At 44.9% G+C, this 25,284-nt stretch overlaps 1 protein-coding gene across 1 annotated transcript in view; it reads left to right on the plus strand.

Annotated features, from left to right (window-relative positions):
* CRB1 (crumbs 1, cell polarity complex component) overlaps positions 1 to 25,284 on the plus strand; it is a 195,294-nt gene that overhangs the window by 115,902 nt on the left and 54,108 nt on the right. Inside the window, exons 6-7 of the mRNA XM_021064482.1 lie at positions 15,723 to 16,667; positions 22,906 to 23,453. Coding sequence (XP_020920141.1) covers positions 15,723 to 16,667; positions 22,906 to 23,453 — 1,493 coding nt within the window. The remainder of the gene's footprint in view (positions 1 to 15,722; positions 16,668 to 22,905; positions 23,454 to 25,284) is intronic.

Genomic DNA, 25,284 nt, shown 5'->3' on the forward strand with positions numbered 1-25,284 from the left:
CAAAAGCCCTGTTATCACCCAGGAAACATCAGGGGATTCAGGAGCCACATGTAGGCTGCTCCTAGCACCCCCATCACTCAGGAAGTTATGGGACTCTTAGGAGCTCCATGTGGGAACCAGTGGTCAAAACCAAATATATATATTTCTTCTTACGTTGCACACAGACGGCGGGTTTTCCTGCATATTATGACAAACGCAGTACAGTCTCCTAACATCTCCTGCATGTTCCCCTATAAACCAAGATTTGGGCCTCTGTCCTAGGTGTTCCCATTTTTTTAATCTTTTAAATGATTTTTATTGTTTCCATTATAGTTGGTTTACGGTCAGTTTTCTACTGTACAGCCAAGGGACCCAGTCACACATACATATATACATTCTTTTTCTCACATTATCCTCCGTCATGCTCCATCACAAGTGACTAGATAGAGTTTCCAGTGTCCATTTTTATTTTTTATATTACTCAATGACTTTATCACATCTATACTTGTATAATAATCATCACAATCCAGCTTCATAGGATTTCCATCCTGCAACCCAAGCACATCCCCCCACCCCCCAAACTGTCTCCTCCGGAGACCATAAGTTTTTCAAAGTCTGTGAGTCAGCATCTGTTCTGCAAAAACATTCAGTCTAAACACAAACTCCCATAACTGTCATGATACTTATGATATGAAATTTAGAGTCCCTGCTATGAATGCTCTCTCCAGAAAAAAATGCAATGACAAGTCCCAGAATATTTCATATATCTTCAAAAGGTTGGTAGACCCAGATGTCCACCCATGGATGCTTTAGACATCTGTGAATGCCAGGTCCAGAGCCCTGAAGCTGAGAGTTAGCCTCCAATGCCTTAGACTCTTGTTTTGCACATGAGAAAGACTGAATGCATGTTTGCATTAATACTGGAAACATGCCAGCCCTGCATAGACTTCATCAGACCTACACACGTTATGCTGTGCCATCGTGCAGTTGTGTTTGCAGGATACTGTTGTGCTATATTGTGGGCTAGAAAATAAAGAGCGAGGCAGTCCCGCTGACAAACCTGACTTACCAAAAGGAGCGGGAGGAAAGCAATCACAAAGATTCAACAACACAGAGCGATACAATGTCATGTATTCTGGATTCAGTGTAGCCTATTCGGGATTCCCTAAAGACAAGCCTCAGGATGGTGGAGGGTAGACCTGACTGTGACCGAGAGGTTCCTGGGAAGGCGCCCCTTAGAGCTGAGCACCAGCTAGGCTGAGTCCTGGAAGAAAGTTAGGATTTTGTATAAGTGGAGACAGGGAGGATGCTTTGAATGTGCTTCAATCCTTGCCCTTCTAAAAATGTTTCAATACAGACCTTTTATGTAGTAGGCAGTGGAAAGAAATGCTAGGGGGTGGGAGGGGGTGTCCAAAAAAGCCAGATTGTAGAGGGTCTTGAATGTCAGGGCGTCCCAGGTCAGTCATGTCCTCAGCCGTGGATATTACTTCCTGTCTATGCAGAAAAAATATTAATAAATGTGTGAGAGAACGATCTTTGCTCCTCAAGAAAGGAAAGGCACTTAGCAGAGGGAGAGCCGGCCTTCCGAGGACACGTCCAACCCAGGACAAAGCAGGTTTTCCTAATGCTCCATAACCCGAGTATTTAATCATTCGATTCTGACAAGAGGGGGGAAAAGGATGAGGCTAGAGCAGAGCCGTGTCTGATGATTTACTGATCAAAGCCAATTAAGATAGTTCTGGTTGAACTGGATTGAGTTCCTCTGAAATGACTTTTCAAAGTAAAGACAACAGGCGTGAGTGTGTGCCATGCTATATTTTCTGCTTGTTAGTCCATGAAATAACGAAAAATCAGTTCCCCATCGCCACCGAGCTTCAAAGTGTGACTTTTGAAGTGCAAAATCAAGTGAATCATAGACCCGAAATGCAAAGCTTTTTTGCAGCTATTTTGTCGGTCGTTTGAAGATCTCAGAATCCTTTTCACACAATAGACTGAGTCAAATCTTCCTCTGGGCTCAGTATTTTTATCTGAGCCACTGTTTGGTTCTGAACAAATGTCAGGACTAGAGAGTGTGTGTCTGTGTCTCTTGAATCAAAATGTTAAAATAGTGTAATAATAAAATAGATCAAAGGAACAAGTGCTGAAAAAAAAAAAAAAAAAAACCAAAAACAACAACAATGCCCACCAGTCCCATGCACCATGCTGTACACATACACAACTTCATAAACGCCTGTAATCAAACCACCAGCGGTAGGACCACACTTTTTTGGTGTCATTAAGTTGGGAGTGGCCCACATATAAAGCTTTAGACAAAACACATTCCTATAATTCTTGTGGGAAAATATGTTTTCTTTTACCCATTTTGCATTAAAACATTCTGAAGCATATGACCCATTTTCTTGCATTTCTGGGTAGAAAGGCTTGGCCTGCCCTTAACGTATTTTAGTGATGACTTATGTTATTGATTTATCTTATGTCCTCCTATGCAATGAGCCTTAAGGTAGGTATTGATTTTGCTCCTATTTTCAAGCCCTCCCAGGTGCTCTACTCTCCTATATTATCTTATGCCAGCTCATTGTCATATTTTCCTTGGAGGCAGCTGGTTTGGAAGAAAGGGGAAAGGCTTGCCCTGCGAGTTGGGCAGTTGGCACCCCTGTCACACCTTGGCTCAGTTCCGTTATCCGTGAAATGAAGATGGCGACACCCTGTATCGTTATTGAAATAATTCAGTGGCCACAGAGCTGAGACCTTTGACCCAGTGCCTGGTATAGATCTTGGACTCAACACGAGTCAGTTCCATCTACTCACGTTCGCTGTCTGGCTCTCAACTGTCATTTCTTATTGCTGAAAATATGCATGGTAGAGCCCCCTTTTCTTTCCCTTGATCCTTGGTAATCTAACTTACACTAATTCTGTCTAAAATAGTAGGGCCTGAGGCAATAGTTAATGAATTTTGCAGTCTCTGTTTTTAAATATGGAAGCTTTTTTTTTTTTTTTTTTTTTTTTTTGGTCTCCCAGGGGCTACGGGATCCCAGGCTTGGGGTCTAATCAGAGCTGTAGCCGCCAGCCTACACCACAGCCACAGCAACGCCAGATCTGAGCACATCTTCGACCCACACCACAGCTCACGGCAACGCCAGATCCTCAACCCACTGAGCAAGGCCAGGGATCGAACCCGCAACCTCATGGTTCCTAGTCAGATTCGCCAACCACTGTGCCAGGACAGGAACTCCAAACATGGAAGCTTTTATATTAAGGATCACTTACAGGGACCTCTAGAAAAGTGAAATTTAGGGAGTTCCTGTTGTGACACAGCGGAAACACGTCGACTCGTCTCCATGAGGATCGGGTTTGATCTCTGCCTCAGTCAGCGGGTTAAAGATCCACATTGCTGTGGCTGTCGTGTAGGCTGGCAGCTGTAGCTCCAATTCAACCCCTAGCCTAGGAACCTCCATGTACCACAGGTGTGGCTCCCCAACCCCCCCCCCAAAAAAAGAAAGAAAGAAAAGTGAAATTTAGCTGTAATTGTTACTGAAAGTGCAGTCTGGTTGCTCACTGCCTGAAAGCCAAGCCTTGAGAGGCAAGGTTGGTGGAAAGGAAAGTTTGTTTTTTTCTGGATGCTGGCAACCAGGGGAAAAGGAGACCCGTGTCCAAAGGCCGGGTCCCCCTCCCCAGCAATAATCAGGCAAGAGATTTTAAAGGGGCGTTTTGGGGGGTGTACAGGCAGGGGTGGGGTACATGTTAAAGGGGCGTTTCGGGGGGTGTACAGCAGAGGAGGGTACATGCAGAAACAGCCATCGGCTCTGACAGTCATCTTGAACCTGGTCATGCCTTGGTCCGACCAGTGTCATCTTGATGATGTCTGCTTAGTCTTCAGATCCAGGGTCGGTTTGTTTGCATTTTCTGTTTTTTGTTTTTTTTTTTCCATTTTTAGGGCCGCTCCTGCGGCATGTGGAGGTTCCCAGGCTAGGGATCCAATCGGAGCTGTAGCCGCCAGCCTACGCCAGAGCCACAGCAACACGGGATCCGAGCCACATCTGCAACCCACACCACAGCACATGGTAACGCCGGATCCTTAACCCACTGAGCAAAGCCAGGGATCGAACCTGCAACCTCATGGTTCCTAGTCAGATTCGTTACCCACTGAGCCACGACGGGAACTCCTGTTTGCATTTTCTTGAGGCCAGTTCTCGGAATTGTGGCAGCTCATGTCATGGCTACAGCCTGCTCATCATGGAGTTCGTTCAAAGGGAAATTGGGAAAAATATGCCTGAAAGTAAACCGTAAACTGTCATGCAGTCTATAATGATAATCATAATTATCATTAATAACCAACAGGTTATTAAGTTTCTTATCAGTTGAAACTCCTGTTTTCAACTGATAAACTATGTCTCCTCCCGTTTTGTGGCTGATTAATCTCAAATGAAGAGAGTTAACTCTTCTCAGCTCATGGGAAACTCTTGCCTGGTTCACATGGAATCTTGGTTTCCCTGTTTTATTTCTAGTCTAGTCTAGGCTAGTTTATTCTGTTCCTTCTCCTAGCCTCTCCGTTCATTTTTTTCTTCCCTCCTCATGGAAATCTTAGGAATATATTGGAGATATAGACTTTAGTTTGCATGTATTCATGTAAATTAATGTTCTGTAAACATGCACGTATTTTGCTAAAGCTCTCATTTTCTCCCTTGTTTTCATGGGGTGCCATGTCATTTAGCTCCATCTGAGACTCTGGGTTTACTTCTGTTTCTAACTGCAGTGCACGTTTCCAGGATATACAGCCCACAGTTGTTTTTTTTTTTAACCCATATCCTCATGCTCTATCCAGTTTTTATGCACTCTCCCCAGGCTTGCTTAGTTTTTAATAAAATTTAAGGACAAGATGTACAATTTTTTTTTTCTCTGATAAAGTTCCTTTTACAGTGCATTACTCATGCCTCTAAATATCTTTCTTTCTTTCTTTTTGTCTTATTAGGGCCGCACCCACGGCATATGGAAGTTCCAGGCTAAGGGTCTAATCGGAGCTAAAGCTGCCGGCCTGCACCACAGCCACTTGGGATCCAAGCCACTCTGCGACCTACACCACAGCTCAGGGCAATGCCGGATCCTTAACCCACTGAGCGAGGCCAGGGATCGAACCCGCAACCTCGTGGTTCCTAGTCGGATTCATTTCCGCTGTGCCACGACGGGAACTCCCTAAAGATCTCTCTTGATCCTGATAACTGTAGCATCTTCACTTAGGCTGTTTTGGACACCGAGAAAACACACACCTGATAATGAGTTATACATTTAGGAAAATCTGTTATTTTAAGGAAAATTTAGGATTCACATTCTCAGTATCTTGCCATGCATTTTGAACCTATCCCCCGTGGCTGTAGCATGTTGAATGCAGTTCAGCTATGCAGCTGTACAAGACAGCATCAGAGTAAAGGCGCATGTCTTTTCATACAAGGAAGGAAAGCCTCTCCTACAGTCCTCCCGGTGGAGGGTCCCCTGGTCCTGTTGCCCAGGTCTGGGTCACACGCCCATGACCCAGCTGTAAAGGAGGGTGTGAACGAATATATGTGTCATTTGCGTCTTTTGGTGGAGGCGTGCTCCATCCATCATTTCTGCTTTGGAGACGCTTTACCTGTAACAAGTTCATGTGGCCTGCAGATTTGGTAAGCGTGCCCTCTGTATTTTATCCGAGTCATTTATACTCAAGTTCACTCATTCATCTCTCCCTCTCTCTCTCTCACACACACACATACACAGAAATTATGCAAACTATTTGGAAAGCCTACTGTGTCCAAGCATATATAGTTCTCGTTTGTGCAAAAATAGGCTTTATTATGTCCACTTTATAAACTTCACCTTTTAAAAAAAGCTCCTTGCCCAGGTTCTTGTAGCCTAGTTAAATGTCAAAGCTGGCATGTGAAAACCAATTTTCAAGGCTCCTGTTCCTCATTTATTCGACTTCATTATTCTGGCTCCCTGACGATTGCTAGACACTCCTCTCTGAGCTGATCCATTGATCAGAATGCATGCTGTTTCTCCTCTGCACCCCAACCCTCACCTCTGGCCCCCATGCACGGACGTGGCCTGCAGTCTCCAAGGCCCCTGTCTGCCCAGCTTTCCCTGCCACCGTGAACTTGGCTAACCACATGCCCCATGAAGCAGGACCAAGGCTTGTTTTACTCACTGTCATGTCCTAGCACCTGTGAAAAGGATGAATGCATAATGAGTGAACGATACACATTCATCCAGCACAGTTAAAAGGATGAGCAAATAATAAATGAGGGAAGAGGGAGTTCCCGTTGTGGCTGAGTGGGTTAAGAACCTGACTAGTATCCATGAAGATGTGGGTTTGATCCCTGGCCTTGCCCATGGGTTAAGGATCCAGCGTTGCCATGAGCTGTGGTGTAGGTCTCAATCCCGAGGCTCGGATCCTGCATGGCTGTGGCTGTGGTGTAGGCCAGCAGCTGGAGCTCTGATTGGACCCCTGGCCTGGGAACTTCCATATGTAGCAGGTGTGGCTGGCCCTAAAAAGCAACACATAAAGAAACAAACGAAGACGTGCACTACTGCAGGGTCTCCTGCTTTGCATTTTTTCTGCCTGCCTGTCACCTGGTTTCCATCACAACTGCCACAACAGTTCCATGGCAGATTTTTAAGCTCACGTGCTGGTCCCTGAAAAGGTACCGACTGCCTTGTGACACAGTGCCCCCCCCAGGTGACATTTTCATCTTTTCCAGGGCTTCCAAGAGACATGGCCTCAACCTACAAAAATCCGTCTCCTGGTAAGAATTCCAGGCAGTTCTGTGGGACTCTCAGCCTGTATTACACGGGTGAGACCTTTGTAGATCTTCAGGCCTACCCCTCAGAAAATGTCTTTAAAAATGTCAAGCACCAGAGTTCTCCTCGTGGCTCAGCGGAAACGAACCTGACTAGTATCCATGAGAACGCAGGTTCGATCCCTGGCCTCGCTCAGTGGGTCAGGGATCCAGCGTTGCCGTGAGCTGTGGTGTAGGTCACAGACATGGCTTGGATCTGGCATTGCTGTGGCCATGGTGTAGTCTGGGGGTTGTAGCTCTGATTCGACCCCTAGCCTGGGAACCTCCATATGCCACATGCTCAGCCCTTAAAAAAAAAAAAAAAAAAAAAGTCAAGCACCAATTATTCTAAGTATGTCCCAAACACATCACCTATTCAAATTGTCCTGTTGTACAAAACCAAATATGCCAGTTAATTGAAGATGACTGGAACACAGTCATTTTTTTCATAAAGAGTGGAAGTTAAGCCTGAGAGCCTCACACACATGACCCCTGCCATAGTCTGTTAAGTCTAAGGAAAACCCCGGCTATTTTCTTAATTTCTCTTCTCCAATTCCAGGTGTAGATATGCAATAGACTTGAGGTGCCCTCAATTTCTTCCCTGCTATTCAAAAGCAAAACAGAAAAAAAAAAAAAAGTTAAAACAAAACCAAAAACAGCATTTCCATTGTTGTGAAGGAAACATAACATTGAGCTCTAATTTCCCATACTAGAAATAACCAAAAATGCCCATCTGTCTGTAGAGTGCCCTTAATTCATTTTTCTGTGATAAAGGTGTCAGCATTCATATTAGCATTTACTGTTGTGACTTAAAAACAGAGGCACCGTGTGCTAAGTAGGGACGGAGAGGGTGACAGGTCTGTCCTGTAAGCAGCCCAAGTAGATCTTACACTAAGCCCCGCTGATCCAGCGTCTGGAGGATGCACGCAGACCAAGCCCTCGCGCTCTCTGCCTGAAGGAAGAAGGGGACCCACTTTTGGAAATGGTAGCAAATCATCAGAAACTGGTCCTGCCAACCTAGCAGGTGTTTGGATGGATATCTCTTTTTCTACACAAAAATGTTCGGAGCCAGGACACAAGGCTTTCCCATTTTGATGGCCATGCTCATAGGTAACTCACTCTTTTCTTATTATTTATATAAGCTAATAGGTACTGTTGTTGGAGTTTTTAAGATGTTCATTTAGCAACTGTTGTTAATGCTGTATTAAATATTACTAGCCACTGAAAATTACAACTTTAGAGTAAGAGACAGTTACTCAGAGGAATGAGTAAAGAAAATACTTATGCACTGAGCCCTCGGTCTTTATATTTTATTTTTTCTCGGATTTCCATTTATTTTTTTTTAACCTTTTATTTTTTTTTCTACTGTACAGCATGGTGACCCAGTTACACATACATGTATCCATGCTTTTTTCTCACATTATCATGCTCCATCATCAGTGACTAAACATAGTTTCCAGTGCTACACAGCAGGATCTCATTGCTAATCCAAGGATTGCTATCTATTAAGATAAAAGAGTATATCTACATCAATTAAAACAAAAATGAAACTTACTTGTGCATAAGTTTTTGTAGAAATAATTTTCTATTAGGTAATTCATTAGCTATGACTTTCAATAAAGTGGGAATATAGCAAAGGTCATTTTAAAAGCCCGTGATATTTATATTAAACATAAGTCTATGTCCTTTGTATCCATTAATATGGCTTATTCTGATGTAAATACGGTATATACCAGGTAATAGGAATTTTCCCTATCATGATTCTTTTTGGGTCATAATCTTATCATAGAATCAGATACTCAAATAGAAGAATTTTAGAAAAATAAAAGGAAGTGACCGTTTTAAAGTAAGTGAAAATGACTTCACAGAAACAAAATAACTACCTCGGACTATAAATACAGGGACATAAATAACCAATTCATTGTGAACGAAAATACCCAATTAAGAAGACTGAATGACACAGGTAATCCCACAAATATTGCCTAATCCTTTGATCTTGATTGACAGCCGATCTTGCTCTTTGCCGAGCCAGTCAAATAGCCAATAAAAGAAGTTTCCCTCTTTCTTCTCACTTTAGTTTCCTGGGTTCATCAAATACATATGTCTGGCCTTATTGTACATGGGAGATGTCAATAGAATGGATTTTAAACAAGGTAAAAGCATAGGTTTTCTGGGCATCGTCCAACTTTTAATATCTAATTCTAGTATCTGGGCGTTGTTCGACTTTTACTATCTAATTCTGCTTATTTTCTTCAGACCAGTGCCCTAAACACAGGCTTTTTCTCCTTTTTTCCCCATGATGGTAAAATTTAAAACTAGTGTATCTGCTTGTATTTAAAAGAAATAGACACTCAAGGGATTGGTAGTTATTTTGTGAAAGAGGAAGTGTATCCTTAATTTCAGGAATTACAAGGAAAAATACAGTTTGCAACAGTAAAAAAGCCTCGCTCTCTGTGCTTGTTTGCTGACCAAGGATAGATGGAAGGGTACTGTAAATTATAAAGACATCAATGTCCAGTTGCAGGCCCTCGTGATCTCAGATGTGGACAATTTGAACCACTGTCTGGCATCTTTCTGTCTCTGGTTTCTTCCCACTTCTCCCTGTTGCAGGAACTGGTCTTTGTGAGAAATGATACTGGTCTTCCATATGACAGCTGCCAGTTTCAAAAAATAAATAAGCAAACAAACACATAAATAAAAATGAAACAAATCAATTAAAACTCCCTAAATCCCAGACCTTCTCCAATCTGGCTCAACTTCAACTTTCCAGCTTGATTTTCCTACATAAACCCTCCATTCCAACTAAATCACCAAATTCTTTTTCCACTGTAACTGTCCTATGGTTTTCCACTGAAGAGTTTTTGTTTCTTCACTTATTTCAGCAGATCTCTTTGTCAGTCTGATCCATACTTGAAAACCGATGTTAAATCCCATCTCCAGGAGTTCCCATTGTAGCTCAGCAGGTTAAGAACCTGGCTAGTATCCATGAGGATGCAAGTTCGATCCCTGGCCTTGCTCAGTGGGTTAAGGATCTGGTGTTGCCACAAGCTGCAGTGTAGTTCGGATTCTGCATTGCCATGGCTGTGGCATGGGCCTCAACTGCTGCTCTGACTTGACCCCTAGCCTGGGAACTTCCATATGCTGCAGTTGTGGCCAAGAGAGAAAGAAAGAAGGAAGGAAGGAAGGAAGGAAGGAAGGAAGGAAAGAAAGAAAGAAAGAAAGAAAGAAAGAAAGAAAGAAAGAAAGAAAGAAAGAAAGAAAGAAAGAAAGAAAGAAAGAAATCCTGTCTCTACAAAATCTTCCCAGCCTGAGAGCTCTGTCTCTCCAGCCATTGCACATTTAGTTCACTTGGAATCCATTATATACTGGTTAGTGAGAGTGCTTCAGTGCTGTCTTGATTTACACTAGCATTTAATGTTTCACAAACTTGTCTTACTTTACCTTAAACTCACTGAGGGCAAGGACTAGTTTTTACTCCATGTTGCAGTATTTTATACATGGTAGATAATGTAATCAGTATTGTCACCAAACCCAGGTTTGGCTCCTCGCTGCTCAGAAGTCAGTGATCCAGAGCCAAGTGTCAATAGAAAGGAATGGGGCCGGAGTTCCCGTCATGGCTCAGTGGTTAACGAATCCGACTAGGAACCATGAGGTTGCGGGTTTGGTCCCTAGTCTTGCTCAGTGGGTTAAGGATCCGGCGTTGGCCGTGAGCTGTGGTGTCGGTTGCAGACGTGGCTTGGATCCTGTGTTGCTGTGGCTGTGGTGTACGCCAGCAGCTGGAGCTCCGATTTGACCCCTAGCCTGGGAACCTCCATATGCCGAGGGAGCAGCCCCAGAAAAAAAGGCAAAAAGACAAAAGAAAAAAAAAAAAAAAAAAAAGAAAGGAACAGGGCTTTAATCAGAAAAGCAGATGATTCGTGGAGAAGGTGGACTTATGTCCCAAGACCAGCTCCAAAGATTCTGCTCATCTGAGGCAGTTTTTAAGGGGAAAAGGGGGAAGAATCCCAGTGACTTGTGGAGGCAGGAGATTGGATTCTGGGTCTTTCTCCATGGCCTGCAGACTGGACTCTCTCTTCTGATCTTATCTCGCCTGTGTGATCTGCCTGCAGGACCGCTGAGGGGGCCCTTGGGGGTAGGGGGCTGGTCCTTCTTTAATGACTTAATTCTTCATCTTTTTGTCTAGGAAAACAACCACAGGTTAGTCAAGCCATGGTATGCCCTCCTGGTGTGTGTAAGGCAGGGGTTAGTTTCAATTGCCTCGTGATCTCATTCCTATAATTTGGTTCTTGTAAGGTTAGAGGAGAACAGAAATGGGCAAACAAGAAAGGGGCAAAGAGCCGATTTCAATATTTGTTTATAGATTTAATTTAAAATTGTGAGTTTTCATAGCTAAAGATTTATGACCATCTGTCGTTCAATGCTTTATCTTAAAACTTAGTTAAATCGGAGTTCCCGTCGTGGCGCAGTGGTTAACGAATCCGACTAAGAACCATGAGGTTGTGGGTTCGGTCCCTGGCCTTGCTCAGTGGGTTAAGGATCCGGCGTTGCCGTGAGCTGTGGTGTAGGTTGCAGACGTGGCTCGGATCCTGTGTTGCTGTGGCTCTGGTGTAGGCCGGAGGCTACAGCTCTGATTCCACCCCTAGCCTGGGAACCTCCATATGCCGTGGGAGCGGCCCAAGAAATAGCAAAAAGACAAAAAAAAAAAAAACAAAAAACAAAAAAAAAACTTAGCTAAATCTTCACAAACGTCCCACAGTTTTGATCCTCGCATATTATCCGTACATTCATTGAGAACCTGCCATATACAATGCATTTTCTGTACTTCCATAAATCTGCATTTTGTTACTCCATTAAGTTGCAAGCATATTGAGGCCCGGCGTGTCTCCTGCTCTGCCTCTCTCATAGTCCTCTGTGAGGGTAGGCACAGAGGAGGTATTTTGTACATTTAAAAAGACAGTAGGGAGTTCCCATCATGGCTCAGCAGAAACAAATCTGACTACCATCCATGAGTTCGCATGTTTGATCCCTGGCCTTGCTCAGTGGGTTAAGGATCTAGCGTTGCCGTGAGCTGTGACGTAGGTCACAGACTTGGCTCGGATCCTGCATTGCTGTGGCTGTGAGGTAGGCTGGCGGCTACAGCTCCAATTCAGCCTCTAGCCTGGGAACCTCCATGTGCCCTGGGTGCGGCCCTTACAAAAATAATAAAAAAATAAAAGGTAGATTGATGTTTCACCTAAGAGGTCAAAATATGGTTGCTGTCTGTAATCAAAGTGAATTGGGAGTTCCCGTCGTGGCGCAGTGGTTAACGAATCCGACTAGGAACCATGAGGTTGCGGGTTCGGTCCCTGCGCTTGCTTGGTGGGTTGACGATCTGGCGTTGCCGTGAGCTGTGGTGTAGGTTGCAGACGCGGCTCGGATCCCGCGTTGCTGTGGCTCTGGCGTAGGCCGGTGGCTACAGCTCCGATTCAACCCCTAGCCTGGGAACCTCCATATGCCGCGGGAGCGGCCCAAGAAATAGCAACAACAACAACAACACAACAACAAAAAAGACAAAAGACAAAAAAAAAAAAAAAAGTGAATTGTAACAATCAACACAGATGACAGACTTTACACTTTTGAAATGTTGACTCATTTCAAGGGAACCTGAACATCCTTGAGAGGCAACTGGAAGGAGTGAGTCTGAACAGATTTCTTTGGAGACACTCGCTGCTGTGCCGGGTTATAGGGCTGGAAGCTGCATCCCACTCCCAGGAGGCAGAGGGCCTTTGAGGAGAACTCTGGTCTCACCTAAACGTGGGGGCTGGGGGGACTCAGCGAGATTCTGCCCTACCCGAGGCATCTAAAGATGCAGGGGAGTGACTCCCCACCTGTGGCAGGAAAGGGAGAGAGAAGGAGATTCCTGCTGGTTTGGGCTGGGGGGTAACTGCTGGCCCCCAGCTGCAGGGCAGAGACACTTGGACCCCGGGGTTCTCGGGGAACTCACTGGAGAACTATCAGTCAGGGGTCTATGCAAAACGGGTCCTGGCCCCTCTCAGAAGGTGCGGGAACTCCAACAGACAGAGTTGGGGGAAGTCAAGGAAACCTCAGTAAACCAACCTCGAAGGGGCTGGGAGAGGGGCAACGGGAGAGCAGGCCGGCCTCCGCCTCGCAGGAGCAGCGGCCCAGAGGCTCCAGGACCCCCAGAGTCACTATAGAGCATGAAACCATCTTACTCCAGTACCATCGGGGAGACTTGCTGGACCTTTCTGACACTCAGGTGGAAGCAGGGAGTGGAGGGAAAAAGAAGGAGGAAAACAGGTGCTTTTCCAGGAGAGCCTAAAGTCGACCCAGCAGACAGGAAAGAAGATTCGATTCTCAGTTGCTCCGAAACAGAATGCTTACGACTGATGGTTCTACTTAGCTTTTTTTGTTTGTTGTTTTTTTTTGTCTTTTTAGGGCCGCACCTGCTGCATATGAAGGTTCCCAGGCTAGGAGTTGAATCAGAGCTGCAGCTGCTGGCCTACACCACAGCCCAGCAACACAGGATCTGAGCCACGTCTGCGACCTACACCACAGCTCATGGCAACACTGGATCCTTAACTCACTGAACAAGGTCAGGGATCAAACCTGCATCCTCAAGGATACTATTTGGGTTCGTTTCCCTGAGCCACAACGGGAACTCCTATTGCAGATTTTTTAAAAAACAATCTGTTTCTCGAGGCTGAAGAAAAGCCTCCAGGTCTGCTGGAGATTTTATCCAGAGATCTGATCCCCCATTAAATATGTTTGAAGGCACAATGGATGGGAAAAAGTGTTTTGCTTTAATTATAACTCATGGACTGTTCAATATTCCTCCTAATTAAATGCTTATGGATTAATTTTTTTGTGTTCTCAAAATCCCGTGAAAATCAAATTTAAGTAAAGTATCCTCTAGTACAAAAGTTTCAACTTCTCATAAGTTAAATTAAACTTGCATTAGAACCCTCCTTTCGAATATGGCCTGTAATTTCTGCGTCAGTGCTCTGTTCCCTAGAAGGATGATTATATAACAAGGAAATCAGTTTGATTTAGTTGTATTTTTTCTACTCATTAAGCTTTTTGTAACTCATATCTGCTCAGCAAACTGTGCAGGTACAATAGGAGATGCTAAGATTATAATATGTTCCCTCTTTTCACAGTGCTTGAAATATTTTTGGATTCACAAAGATTGGATGGAAGTAGAACTAAAATACCGTAGGATTCCATCAAGGGTCTACTTGTATGGCAGACAAATGGCAGTGGGCAAAGAGCAACAGGGGGTAAATTTATCCGGAAAAACACACAAAAAAGAGAACTTTGGGCTTTGTATTCAATCAGGTTAAATGCAATACAAAAATTTTAATCACCTTTCACATCATCATTAATCAATTCATTCAGAAATTAATTACCAAGTGCCCAAGAGGATCCAGGCATTGTGCTGTGGTTTACACATACCTTGGTGAGTAAACCAGTTTCTCTTCTCTCATAAGGACCACGATCTAATGTGATTCCAGCTGATATGCTGTCCAAGTAAATCTCTCATTATGTAAAGTTACCCAATTTGTGGATCACTCCATGTGCCCACACTCTGTAAATAGTCTCTCTCAACAATGGCCGTGCCACTTGATTTTGTCATTAGAGGGTAATTCCTCTGGTTATTAATTTTTAATTACAGCCAGCACTTACTGAGAAGTTATTTGTGTATCAGGCAATGTTACGAGCATCTTATGTCTTAACTCCCTTAATCTTTAAAAAGCCCTGTGACGCAAGCACTATTATTAACCTCATTTTGTAGATCAGGAAACCCGGACATAAAGAGTAAACCTAACCTGCTCATCGCCGAGCTGGGATTTGGCTCCAACACTATCCACAGGAGCCTTTGCTTAAAAAGCACACATTTAGGCAGAGGAATAAATGGGGAAATATGACAGACATGTTACTAATCTTGAGCAAGAATGCACCAAATTTTCAATTAAAAAACAAAGGGTCGATTGAATTTTAAAAACATAGGAAGCCAGATTGTAGAAGTGCTTTGGAGTCTAGACGTCCGTCTTTCTAAGCCTCAGTTATTGATGGTGAAGGAGAGCTGAGACTGTCTGCCTTGTAAACCTCCAAAGACCGGCAGTACTCATCCAGGAACGTGGATGACCATGTCGGCAAAACTAGAAGCGCTCTACGTATGTCCGTTTTTGTTAATACACTTTGTTCATTGGAACTTCATTAAAAAGCAGTAACCATCACTTAAAAAGTGCCATATTTCTTTTTGTTACTTCGATTAAATGAATTCTAACAGTTCTTTAATTACCTATCTTTTTTTTGACTTAAGATAAGGAAAAAGAGTAAAAGAAAGTGAAGAAACTAGAAGCCAGAATTTGTTGGATAGATTTTCCCGTTTATATTGGAATTGGGGTGATAAGGTGATGGGACCTTCCATTCTCCTCTGAAGCCTTCAGAGTTGTCTGGACTATCTGTGTGTCTAGGGATTACGGGCACGTGCAAAACATGAGGAAGGCAGGTCGCTGCTTCCGAGTAGAATTGAGTGAAATTAACAGTCCAGGACAGAATAAGCCGTATCTTCAAATTAAATCCCTAAGTACATAATTGGTATCTAGCATTGCCACCAAGAGCGACCTTTTTCTCTCTTTCTTTGTTAATTTTTCTGATATTCAGTGTCCCACATACGTCTGACAATGACAGTTTGAGTCAACCAGTCTGTCTGGTCAGTAAGGGATTTCTGGGGGAAGAGTTCCAGGTGTGCCTGAGCGCGGAGTTACAGAATCCACATTCGCTTCCCCAGTTACTGTCTGCGTTTCACTCCATTCCAGCCCTAAACCGGAGCTAGCTCTGCACGTGCACAGATTCTCCGCGTAAGAGGTGGACGAGACCTCCCTTTTCGACCTGAGTGTATGTAATTTCCGCCTGTTCTTTGTCATTGGGCAGGAATCCACTGTGAAGAAGACCTGGACGAGTGCTCTTCGAGTCCCTGCAAAAACGGCGGTACTTGTGAGAACCTGACTGGGAACTACACCTGCCGTTGCCTGTTTGATAGCCATTCTGGGGCATTTTTTGGGGGAAGGGACTGTTCTGATGCTCTCCTGGGCTGCACCGATCACCCGTGCCTAAGTAGCGGGCTGTGCATCCCTCACCTCCGAAATGGCCAGCATGGATTCAGCTGCCTGTGTCCACCTGGCTACACGGGGTCCCTGTGTGAAACTGTCACCACACTTTCTTTTGAGGGCAATGGCTTCGTGTGGGTCCCAAGTGGCTCAGTGGCAGCCAAGGACTCAGGTTGTGACGTAGCCCTCAGGTTTCAGACAGTCCAGCCAACGGCGCTTCTGCTTTTCCGAGGGGACGGGGACACATTTCTAGCACTGGAGTTGCTCAGTGGCTACGTCCACGTATCGGTTCAAGTCGGTCATCAGCCTAAGGTGGTCCTGTTCATTGCCCAGAACGCCAGCGACGGGGAGTGGCATTCGGTGGAGGTGACCTTTGCAGAGGCTGTCACCGTTGCCCTACGTGACGACTCTTGCACGGGGTCTTGCATCAGTAAAGCCCCTTCTCCATTTGGAAGCGACAGGTCAGCGTGTGCATTACAGAACTCCTTTTTGGGGGGTTTACCGGAGGGAACAATTCGCAGCCTTCCAGTCGATACCCTTCCATCCACACCCTCGCTCGTAGGCTGCCTGCAAGACATTGAGATCGGCTCGAATCCCATCACCCCAGAGAGCATCTCATCCGGCTGGTCATTAAATGTCAAGGCAGGCTGCGTGAGAAAGGACTGGTGTGAAAGCCACCCTTGTCACCACAGAGGACGCTGCCTCAACTTGTGGCTTGGTTACCAGTGTGCTTGCTACAGGCCCTACCAAGGTCGGAACTGCCGCAGAGGTGAGAGGGGCTGGGTGCCCGGGAGGGCTGGGCCTTGGAGCAGAGCCGGCAGGAAACAGCCACCTGCTCCTGCTGGTAATGAACCATGGTAACCCTCAGGACCCGGCTGCTGGCTGCCTGCTGACAGGGAAAGTGAGGAGACTGCGATAAGCATTAATTAAATTTGAGCGGGTTCCTAGGACACCAGGGTTTTGCTCATACAGAGAAGTGAAAAATAAGCCCCTAACTCCCATCCAAATGGGTTTTCACCTTGGTGTTTATTGAATTCCAATTTTACCATGTGTTGTGTTGTAGAAATTCACTGTAAATCTTATTTGAAAGGGAAGTCATCTTTTGTAAAAAGAGGGCTGTTAAACATGAAATGAGTCAAAGCCAAGTCTGGGCCCAATGACTTAGGTCCAGGATATATATATATATTTTGCTTTTTAGGGCTGCTCCTGTGGCATATGGAGGTTCCTAGCCTCTAGTTGCCGGCCTACACCTCAGCCACAGAAATAGGAGATCCAAGCCACGTCTGCAACCTACACCACAGCTCATGACAACCCAGATCCTTAACGCACTGAGCAAGGCCAGGGATCGAACCCACAACCTCATGGTTCCTAGTCGGATTCATTTCTGCTGCACCACCACGATGGGAACTCCAAGATTCTTAGTATATGTTTGCTACCTTGCCCTCCTTCCCACGCAATTCACACTTGCTCCAAAATCATGCTTAAGTTTAGCACTTTTATAAACCACTAATTTTATTCAGAGCTGAATTTTCCAGAGCTGCATTGGAGAAACAGGTATCCGACATATGTGTCAGAAGACAAAAAAAGAAAGAAAAAAATAAAAGAAAATGTGGAAATGAACAACATTGAAACCTGGTAGATGCCGTGAACGCAATGATTTAATTTCTCTAGCCAATCAGCTGGAAATGTATTTCAAATTCCTTCCTCCCGCCATCATTTCAAAGATTGCTGTTGATAGTGATCAGCACATACCTGTTTCTTTTTATTATCATTCTCTTGCTTGAAAATGTCGGGAAGGCAACTGCCACAGAATGCTTTGAAGTACAGCTGTAATTTACCCCAAGATTTGAGAGTAACTTGAAGTAGGACGACATCTGGTAAATCGTCTCCTCTGCTTTATAGGAAGTCAAATTGAAACCAGTCTCAGTCTATACCCTGCTCCCTGGATGAAGGGGTAAGAATTATTAGAAACCATTCACGGGTCTCCCCCTGACCACAATATTCATTACCAATCATGGGCCTGCCTGACAATGAGGTATGGCATCTCCCAGCTCTATGTAATATTTTAAATGGGATGACAAGTCGTTTTGTGATTTTTTTTTTTTTAAAGGGAGAACAGGGGAAATTATGCAGAGGCAATGCGCACTTTTTGAAGAAAAATTTAATTGACCCAAGGCAATATTTTTCCTACATAGACAAAATAACAAACAGATGCTGACTCATTTTGACTGGCTTCCAAATGCAGTGACCCATGAGGTTAGTACTGACCGCCGTGATGCTCGCTGTCCCAGTACATAGATTCAGGAGAGACCAATCCAGAGGGTTCTGGTTTCCTTTAGTTTATTTTTTCCAACCTGGGAAATCACAAAGTCTTGAAACCCCACTCCTCAATGGGTGACCTGGCCCCACTCTTCGTTTAGTTTCTTTGTCCCCCCCAGCTGTCCCCCCTCACCGCCCCCCCCCATTTGAAATAGTTTAATCCTCATGAAAATGCTTGGCTTCAAAAGATATCTTTTTAGGGAGTAAGTCCTATAAAATCTCTTTCTGAACATTCTTGGTATACATTTAAGGAAAATTATATTCCTCAAATCACATCTTAGTCATGAAATTATTCTGTATTCGCTGTTACCTTTGAGGAGTGCTTGCCAGGGAGGTTATTCCCATTGCAAAAGATGCTACCAGGCTGTAAGGCCAACCTGGAGTCTGCCTGTCCTTGTACTTGGACACTCAGGAGGGAGGAGATGAGCTGGAAAGTACACACAAACTTCACCCCATTCGTGATCGGTGGTTCCCAGACATGGTCCCGCTGGACTGGATGGAGGGTTTAGCGGGCTGATAAGCATGGAAGACAGAGGGGGTTCCTGTATTTTAAAGTTGACCTTTTTAAAATAATCAATTGTCTTGGAGTTCCCATTTGGCTCAGCAGGTTAAAAATCTATCTAGCATCCATGAGGATGCAAGTTCGATCCCTGGCCTTGCTCAGTGAGTTAAAGGATCTGACGTTGCTGCCAGCTGCAGTGTAGGTTGCAGATGCAGTTTGGATCTCGCGTTGCTTTGGCTGTGGTGTAGGCCGGCAGCTACAGCTCCCATTCAACCCCTGGTCTGGGAACTTCCATGTGCTGCACATGTGGCCCTAAAAAGGAAAAAAATAAAAAATCAAGGGTCTCAATAAGATGAGTTGGGGAAAGAGTTTCTCAAAGCTTCGTTCCCAGAACTGTCTGAAAAGTTATCGCAGCTTATCCCGTTGCCTTGGCCGTGTGCAAGAACATGGCGTTTCCCCGATGTTGTCAGGATAAATCTATCAGCCACTTTGTCCCTTCTAGAGAATATTTGCTTAACAGAAGCAGTTGGTAGGTTTTTTCTTCAGCCATGCCTCTAAACTTTGAGACTCTTATCCTTAGAATTAGTTTCTTCCATGTAGAAAGGGCTTTACTCCATGACTGATTTTTTTATACTGTTGTGCATGCTGAATGTAGTGGCCCAGACCTCTGCTTACATACCTTCGGGAGTGGGGAACTCACTCCCACCCTGTCTAACGGCTGTTTCTTTGTACCGAAGTAACATAGGGTGACCTATAGCTTGCATCATTGGCAGCAGGGTATCTTTTGGCGTCATTTTCACTCTTACATGTCCTCTCCTTGAGAACACAGAGAGTTGAAGAAACGTGTCTTGTATTATCCAAGCCATCACTGCCATCATGCTAAATACTCCCAGTTGCTTGTCATGATTTCATATGACTTCGTTTTCAGACACTCCATCAGCCGCTTGCTGGCTTTGGAATACATTTGTTTATCTGCACTCCCAGTGCAGACTGACATAGCACCGTAACCTTCTCCTTCTGGAGCATGTTCTTCTCTTTTGCAGCCTAATATTGCCTTGACCTTCAGGCAGCCACATTCTATAGCTCAGTTTGGGTTGTTCTCACTCATGGTGTCACAGATTTCTGCTTCTTCCATCCTCAACCAATGAGGTCCATTTAGACCCAAGTGGCTTTTATCTGCTCTCAATAAATTTCTCTGTGTTGTGTTCCACCCATCCCTACAACCCGAGGTTATTTTCATCCGCATCTGCCAGCCCTCTTCATGACACATCGCAACACACCTGAGAATCGGTCTTTCTGTGTCCATCAGCAAGTCGTCCAACGGTGTCAGGTGTTTCTAAAATCGTGGAGTTAAGTCACGTGCTCTGACCTCTTGCTTGTGATTTCTGAAGAGGAACAGGACTGCTGGAGAGTCAGGCATCCGAGCAAAAGGAACAGCTCTGTGTTCTGTCTGTCTTTTAATCTGGAGCCACAAAGCGATGCTGTAGACATGGCAGGATGGCTGGCAGAGACCCACCCCTGAGGCCGGGTGATTCTGTGTGTATTCCCAAACCTCAGAGCCACGTCTTCTTATTAAGCGTTTTATCTCGTGAAAGTGCTGCTGTGCATTCAGAGATGTTAGCCTCTTCAAACGGATTGTTATATCTAACAGGACGCTTTGAAAGCTACCTGTAGTTGCCTGGAGCAGGTGGTCTCCAAATGCAGATTCTAAATGTAACGTTCCTGTAGGAAATCAAGGCAAATTCTGAAAAGGTAGCCTTTTCTGCGGGAGGCCTTCACGCACAGATGGCTGCTTAAGCAATTTCACTGTAGTTCAGCTAAACTGCGTCGTGTCTTACCTCTCCTCCAACCTCAGTGCAACCATATAACAACATTTAAATGTGCCGAAATAGGCTTTTGTCTCTGGTTAGCCTTGGGATGTAAGGACTTGAAGAAAGCAGTATCTTTGAGACGATGCTCTCCTCAAGTTCATCTGTGATTCCTGGATGGAGAAATTTGGGGGTCGCATTTCAGGCGCCAGCTTCCCTGACCTCTCGGCAGCGGTAGCCACAGTCGACCATCCCTTCTTCCTGAAAACAGTCCTTCGCTCGGCTGATGAGGCATCCTTCTCTCTCGGTTCTCTTTCTTTCTTCTTCTCTTCTCGTCTTTTTTTCCCCCTCCAGATCTCTGGTTGCCTAAGGGCTGAGTTCTTGGACCTCTCCTCTCCTCTTTTTAGAGTCACTTTCGTGGTGATCTCCTCCGTGTCTGTGACCTTAAATGCCACATTTACACCAAGTCCGAAATTACGATGGCCAGCCCAGAGTGTCTCCCCCTGAACCTCTGCATCTAACTGTTGACTAGACCCTTCCACTTGGATTTCTAATAGCGCATCTCAGATTTAATACGGAATCCCACTCCCCCCACCCCAAATCAGTTCCTCCTGTTTCCCTCCCCATCTCTGCAAATGGAAACTCAGGGCTTCGAGGTGCTCGCACCAAAAGCCTTGGAGATGAACTTACCCCAGGAAATCCTGTTGGTTCTATTAGAACATTTCCAAAATCTGACGGCTTCTTCTCATCTTCACCATGACCAAGGATCCAAGCCACCGTCATTTCTCTCTTGAATTTCCGCTATTAAATCTCTATTTTCTTTGGGGATTTTTCTCACAGATTACCTTCTCCCAGAGTTCTTTCCTGACAACTCTACTTAAAATGACTAGAGCTCCGCTGCCACCGCCTGCTCTCCCTAGTCCCTTTCGCTGCCTGACTTATTTTACACCGAAGGACCTACCACCACCTGGCATACTGTGTAATCTGCATCTTTGCCCCTGTCCGGTCTGTGCTCCACCAACTGAAGCACGTTTGTTCCTCTTATGTCATCTGTGCTTTGGAAGGTCAGCGTTCATGTTTATACATCTCAAGAGTTTTCCTGTCCATAGTATTGACATGTCAATGCATTAGAAACTTGTTTGACCACAGGAAATGTTGGGTGAGTTCAAAACAGCTTAGTGCTAGTTCTCTGCCCCCCAGGCCTCCCCTCCTCCCACCCAGGACCACAGGAAGACGAGTCATCGTCTTCCTTGGTTCGGCTGCCTTGCCTTTAAGATTATTAGGGGTGTTGGAGTTCCCGTTGTGGCGCAGCAGAAACGAATCCGACCAGGAATCATGAGGTTGCAGGTTCGATCCCTGGCCTCGTTCAGTGGGTTAAGGATCCGGTGGTGCTGTGAGCTGTGGTGTAGGTCGCAGACTCGGCTTGGATCTGGCATTGCTGTGGCTGTGGTGTAGGTCGGCAACTGCAGTTCCGATTAGACCCCTAGCCTGGGAACCTCCATGTACTGAGGGTACAGCCCTAAAAAAAGACAAAAAGACAAAAAAAAAATTATTAGGGGTCCTTCCAAAAGAGGATCTGAGTTCTTGATTTCTAAATCTAATTCTTGATTTCTGTCCTTTACAAGGAAAAGGCAGGTTTAATGCCGTTTGCTTGAGCATGCCCCCAAACAGCACCGCTGATGACTGTGTAGTCTGTATATACATGTAGCAGGAGGAGCTTTTGCCCCCAGATTTCTCCAAACCAAGCTGGAGTACAGCATTGTTTGCTACTTCACCTTTAGGCCTCACCTTTTTAAGGCAGTAAAGAAGAGGTTCAAAAGTTTATCTGCGCACAGATCTTTTTTCTCTTTTGTGATCAGTGGATCTCAGCTATAAAGTATAAAGCAAAATCTAGTCATTTTCAGAATGAACTCAGACGTTCAGAACATCAGCCCAAATTGTCATTCTATTGAATAAGCCTGTCTTGAGCCTTTATAAATACGAATGTAGGGAGTTCCCCCTGTGGCTCAGTGGGATACAAACCTGACTAGCATCCATGAGGTTGCGGGTTCGATCCCTGGCCTCGCTCATCGGGTTGAGGATCTGGCATTGCCCTGAGCTGTGGTGTAGGTTGCAGACATGGCCCGGATCTGGCATTGCTGTGGCTGTGGTATAGGCTGGCAGCTGTAGCTCCGATTTGACCCCTAGCCTGAGAACTTCTGTATGCTGAAAGCACAGCCCTAAAAAGCAAATAAATACATAAAAATTAAAATATGAATGTATTTGTGTGCACATATATATGCATTACCGTATATGTCTGCTTCATCTTTTGCTGCTGCTTGTGTGTGAGTCTTAAGATGTTCCCTCTTTGTTTTTTCTCCTCTATTTTGATATTAAAGAGTACGTGGCGGGCAGATTTGGCCAAGATGACGCCCTGGGATATGCCGCTTTTCATCTTGACAAGAGTTACGGAGAGGCCTTCTCCCTGTCCCTGTTTGTGCGAACGCGTCGTCCAACAGGCTTGCTTGTAGCTTTGGAAAACAGCACTTTCCAGTACGTCCGTGTTTGGCTAGAGCGTGGCCGGCTGGCAATGCTGACTCCAGGTTCTCCCAAATTGGTCGTGAACTTTGTTCTCAGTGATGGCAATGCCCACTTGATAACTTTGAAAATCAAGCCAAAGAAAATTGAACTGCAGCAGTCGTCACAAAACCTGGGATTTATTTCTGCTCCCACGTGGAAACTCCAAAGAGGGGATGGCATCTACGTGGGTGGACTGCCCGACCGACAAGAGACTGAGGCCAGTGGCGGGTTCTTCAAAGGCTGTATTCAGGATATAAGGTTAAACAACGAACACCTGGAATTCTTCCCCAATTCGACGAGCAGGGCAGCCCACAGTGCAGTTCTCGTCAACGTGAGCCAGGGCTGCCCCGGAGATAACATGTGCGAGGTGGGGTTTCTTCACATCAACTACATCCATACCGTGGGCTGAGGTTTATGATTGGTTATAGCTACCCTCCTATGTGAAGATGTTACGGACCCACCAGCCATAGAGCTGCATGCACCTCACCATATTCTCCCAGCGAGGCTGGGGGATGTATGTTGAGCCATGAAAACATGGCCTTGACCTTGTTGCCATCATGATCTGTTTGACCAACCCAAGATAACCATATGCTTCTGTCCCCACAAGGACCAAAGTATTTAAGAATTATCCTATTTTAATTCCCAGATTCGTCATGGCATGTCAGAGGTTCAATCGAATTAACTCATTTTGAAAGATACTGTAGCAAAAAAAAAAAAAAAAAAAAAAAAAAAAAGATAGGGAGTTCCTTCATGGTGCAGCGAAAACAAATCTGACTAGGAACCATGAGGTTGCAGGTTTGATCCTGGCCTCACTCAGTGGGTTAAAGATCCCACGTTGCTGTGGCTGTGGTGTAGGCCGATGGCTACAGCTCCGATTAGACCCCTAGCCTGGGAACCTCCATATGCCATGGGTGTGGCCCTAAAAAGCAAAAAAAAAAAAAAAAAAAAAGATACCATTAATTTTATCTTAAACACCCAACTACCATTGTTTTGAACATCTATTTAGTCAATAAGATAAAAAAGAAATCTGAGTGGTATCTTCCTTCGGGATTTGGATTTGAAATTTTCTGAAATATCATTACTCAGAGCCCATGCTTTACATATTTTATGTGCTCTTTTAAAAGCTACTTCATTATGGGAATGTGTCGGCTCTGCATGACCTTTCTTTAAAGGAAATAGAAGGAAGCACATTTATACCTTTTGAACATTTTTTTGTGTGTGTCTTTTTAGGGCCGAACCTGCGGCATATGGAGGTCCCAGGCTAGGGGTCAAATCAGAGCTACAGCTGCTGCCTACGCCACAGCCACAGCGATACTAGATCTGAGCCTGTCTTCGACCTACACCGCAGCTCACGGCAACGCCAGATCCTTAACCCACTGATCGAGGCCAGGATCGAACCCACAACCTCATGGTTCCTAGTCAGATTGTTTCCGCTGTGCCACAATGGGAACTCCCCTTTTGAACATTTATTGAGCTCTGACTTTTGCCACGCAAGGGGCTTGCTTCTAAATATACAAAAATGAGCTGTGGCTGTGGCTCCGATTTCTACCTTCGGCTGGGAACTTCCATATGCCACAGGTGCAGCCCTGAAAGGAAAAAAAAAGTCAAAAAAATAAAACAAATAAATATACAAAAATGAATCATTGTGGCATTACTGGAGGGGCACCTCCCACGTGCCAGGCACTATTTACGTGGATCAATCCATTTCATTCTGTGGATGGACACTGAATAAAGCAGGCGTTGTGCTTCTCTCCATTTATGTGATGAATAGATGGGAAAACTGACATTTCGAAAGGTTAGGCCATTAGCTTAGAGCACGTGTTCATAGTGGAATGGGCATAGATGTGGACTGAGCTCTCAGAAATTCCTCTATGAATGCTTGCGTTTGGAATACTTTGTGAGACATGGTGTGAAAACTCAAATTATAATCGTATACTTTGGATGCAGAGGCAGAGCAACTTGGGGGCAGTGGTGTCACTCTGTGGGGACACCCAGAGCATCCAAGCAGCTGCTCCTCCTTGACTTTTGATGGCATCTTGAACAATGAGAGGGACCTCAGTTTCCTCATTGGTGAAAACAGGGTAATAGTCTCTAACTTTCCAAACGATTGTTAGTGTCACGAGGGTGCCTGGTAGTTTGTAAGTTACGAGGAATATTATTACGCCTTTTAAAATCCTCCTTGTGTTTCAAGAGAGCCA

Source organism: Sus scrofa, chromosome 10 (genome assembly GCF_000003025.6).
Source record: "Sus scrofa isolate TJ Tabasco breed Duroc chromosome 10, Sscrofa11.1, whole genome shotgun sequence".
Classification (NCBI taxonomy): Eukaryota; Metazoa; Chordata; class Mammalia; order Artiodactyla; family Suidae; genus Sus; species Sus scrofa.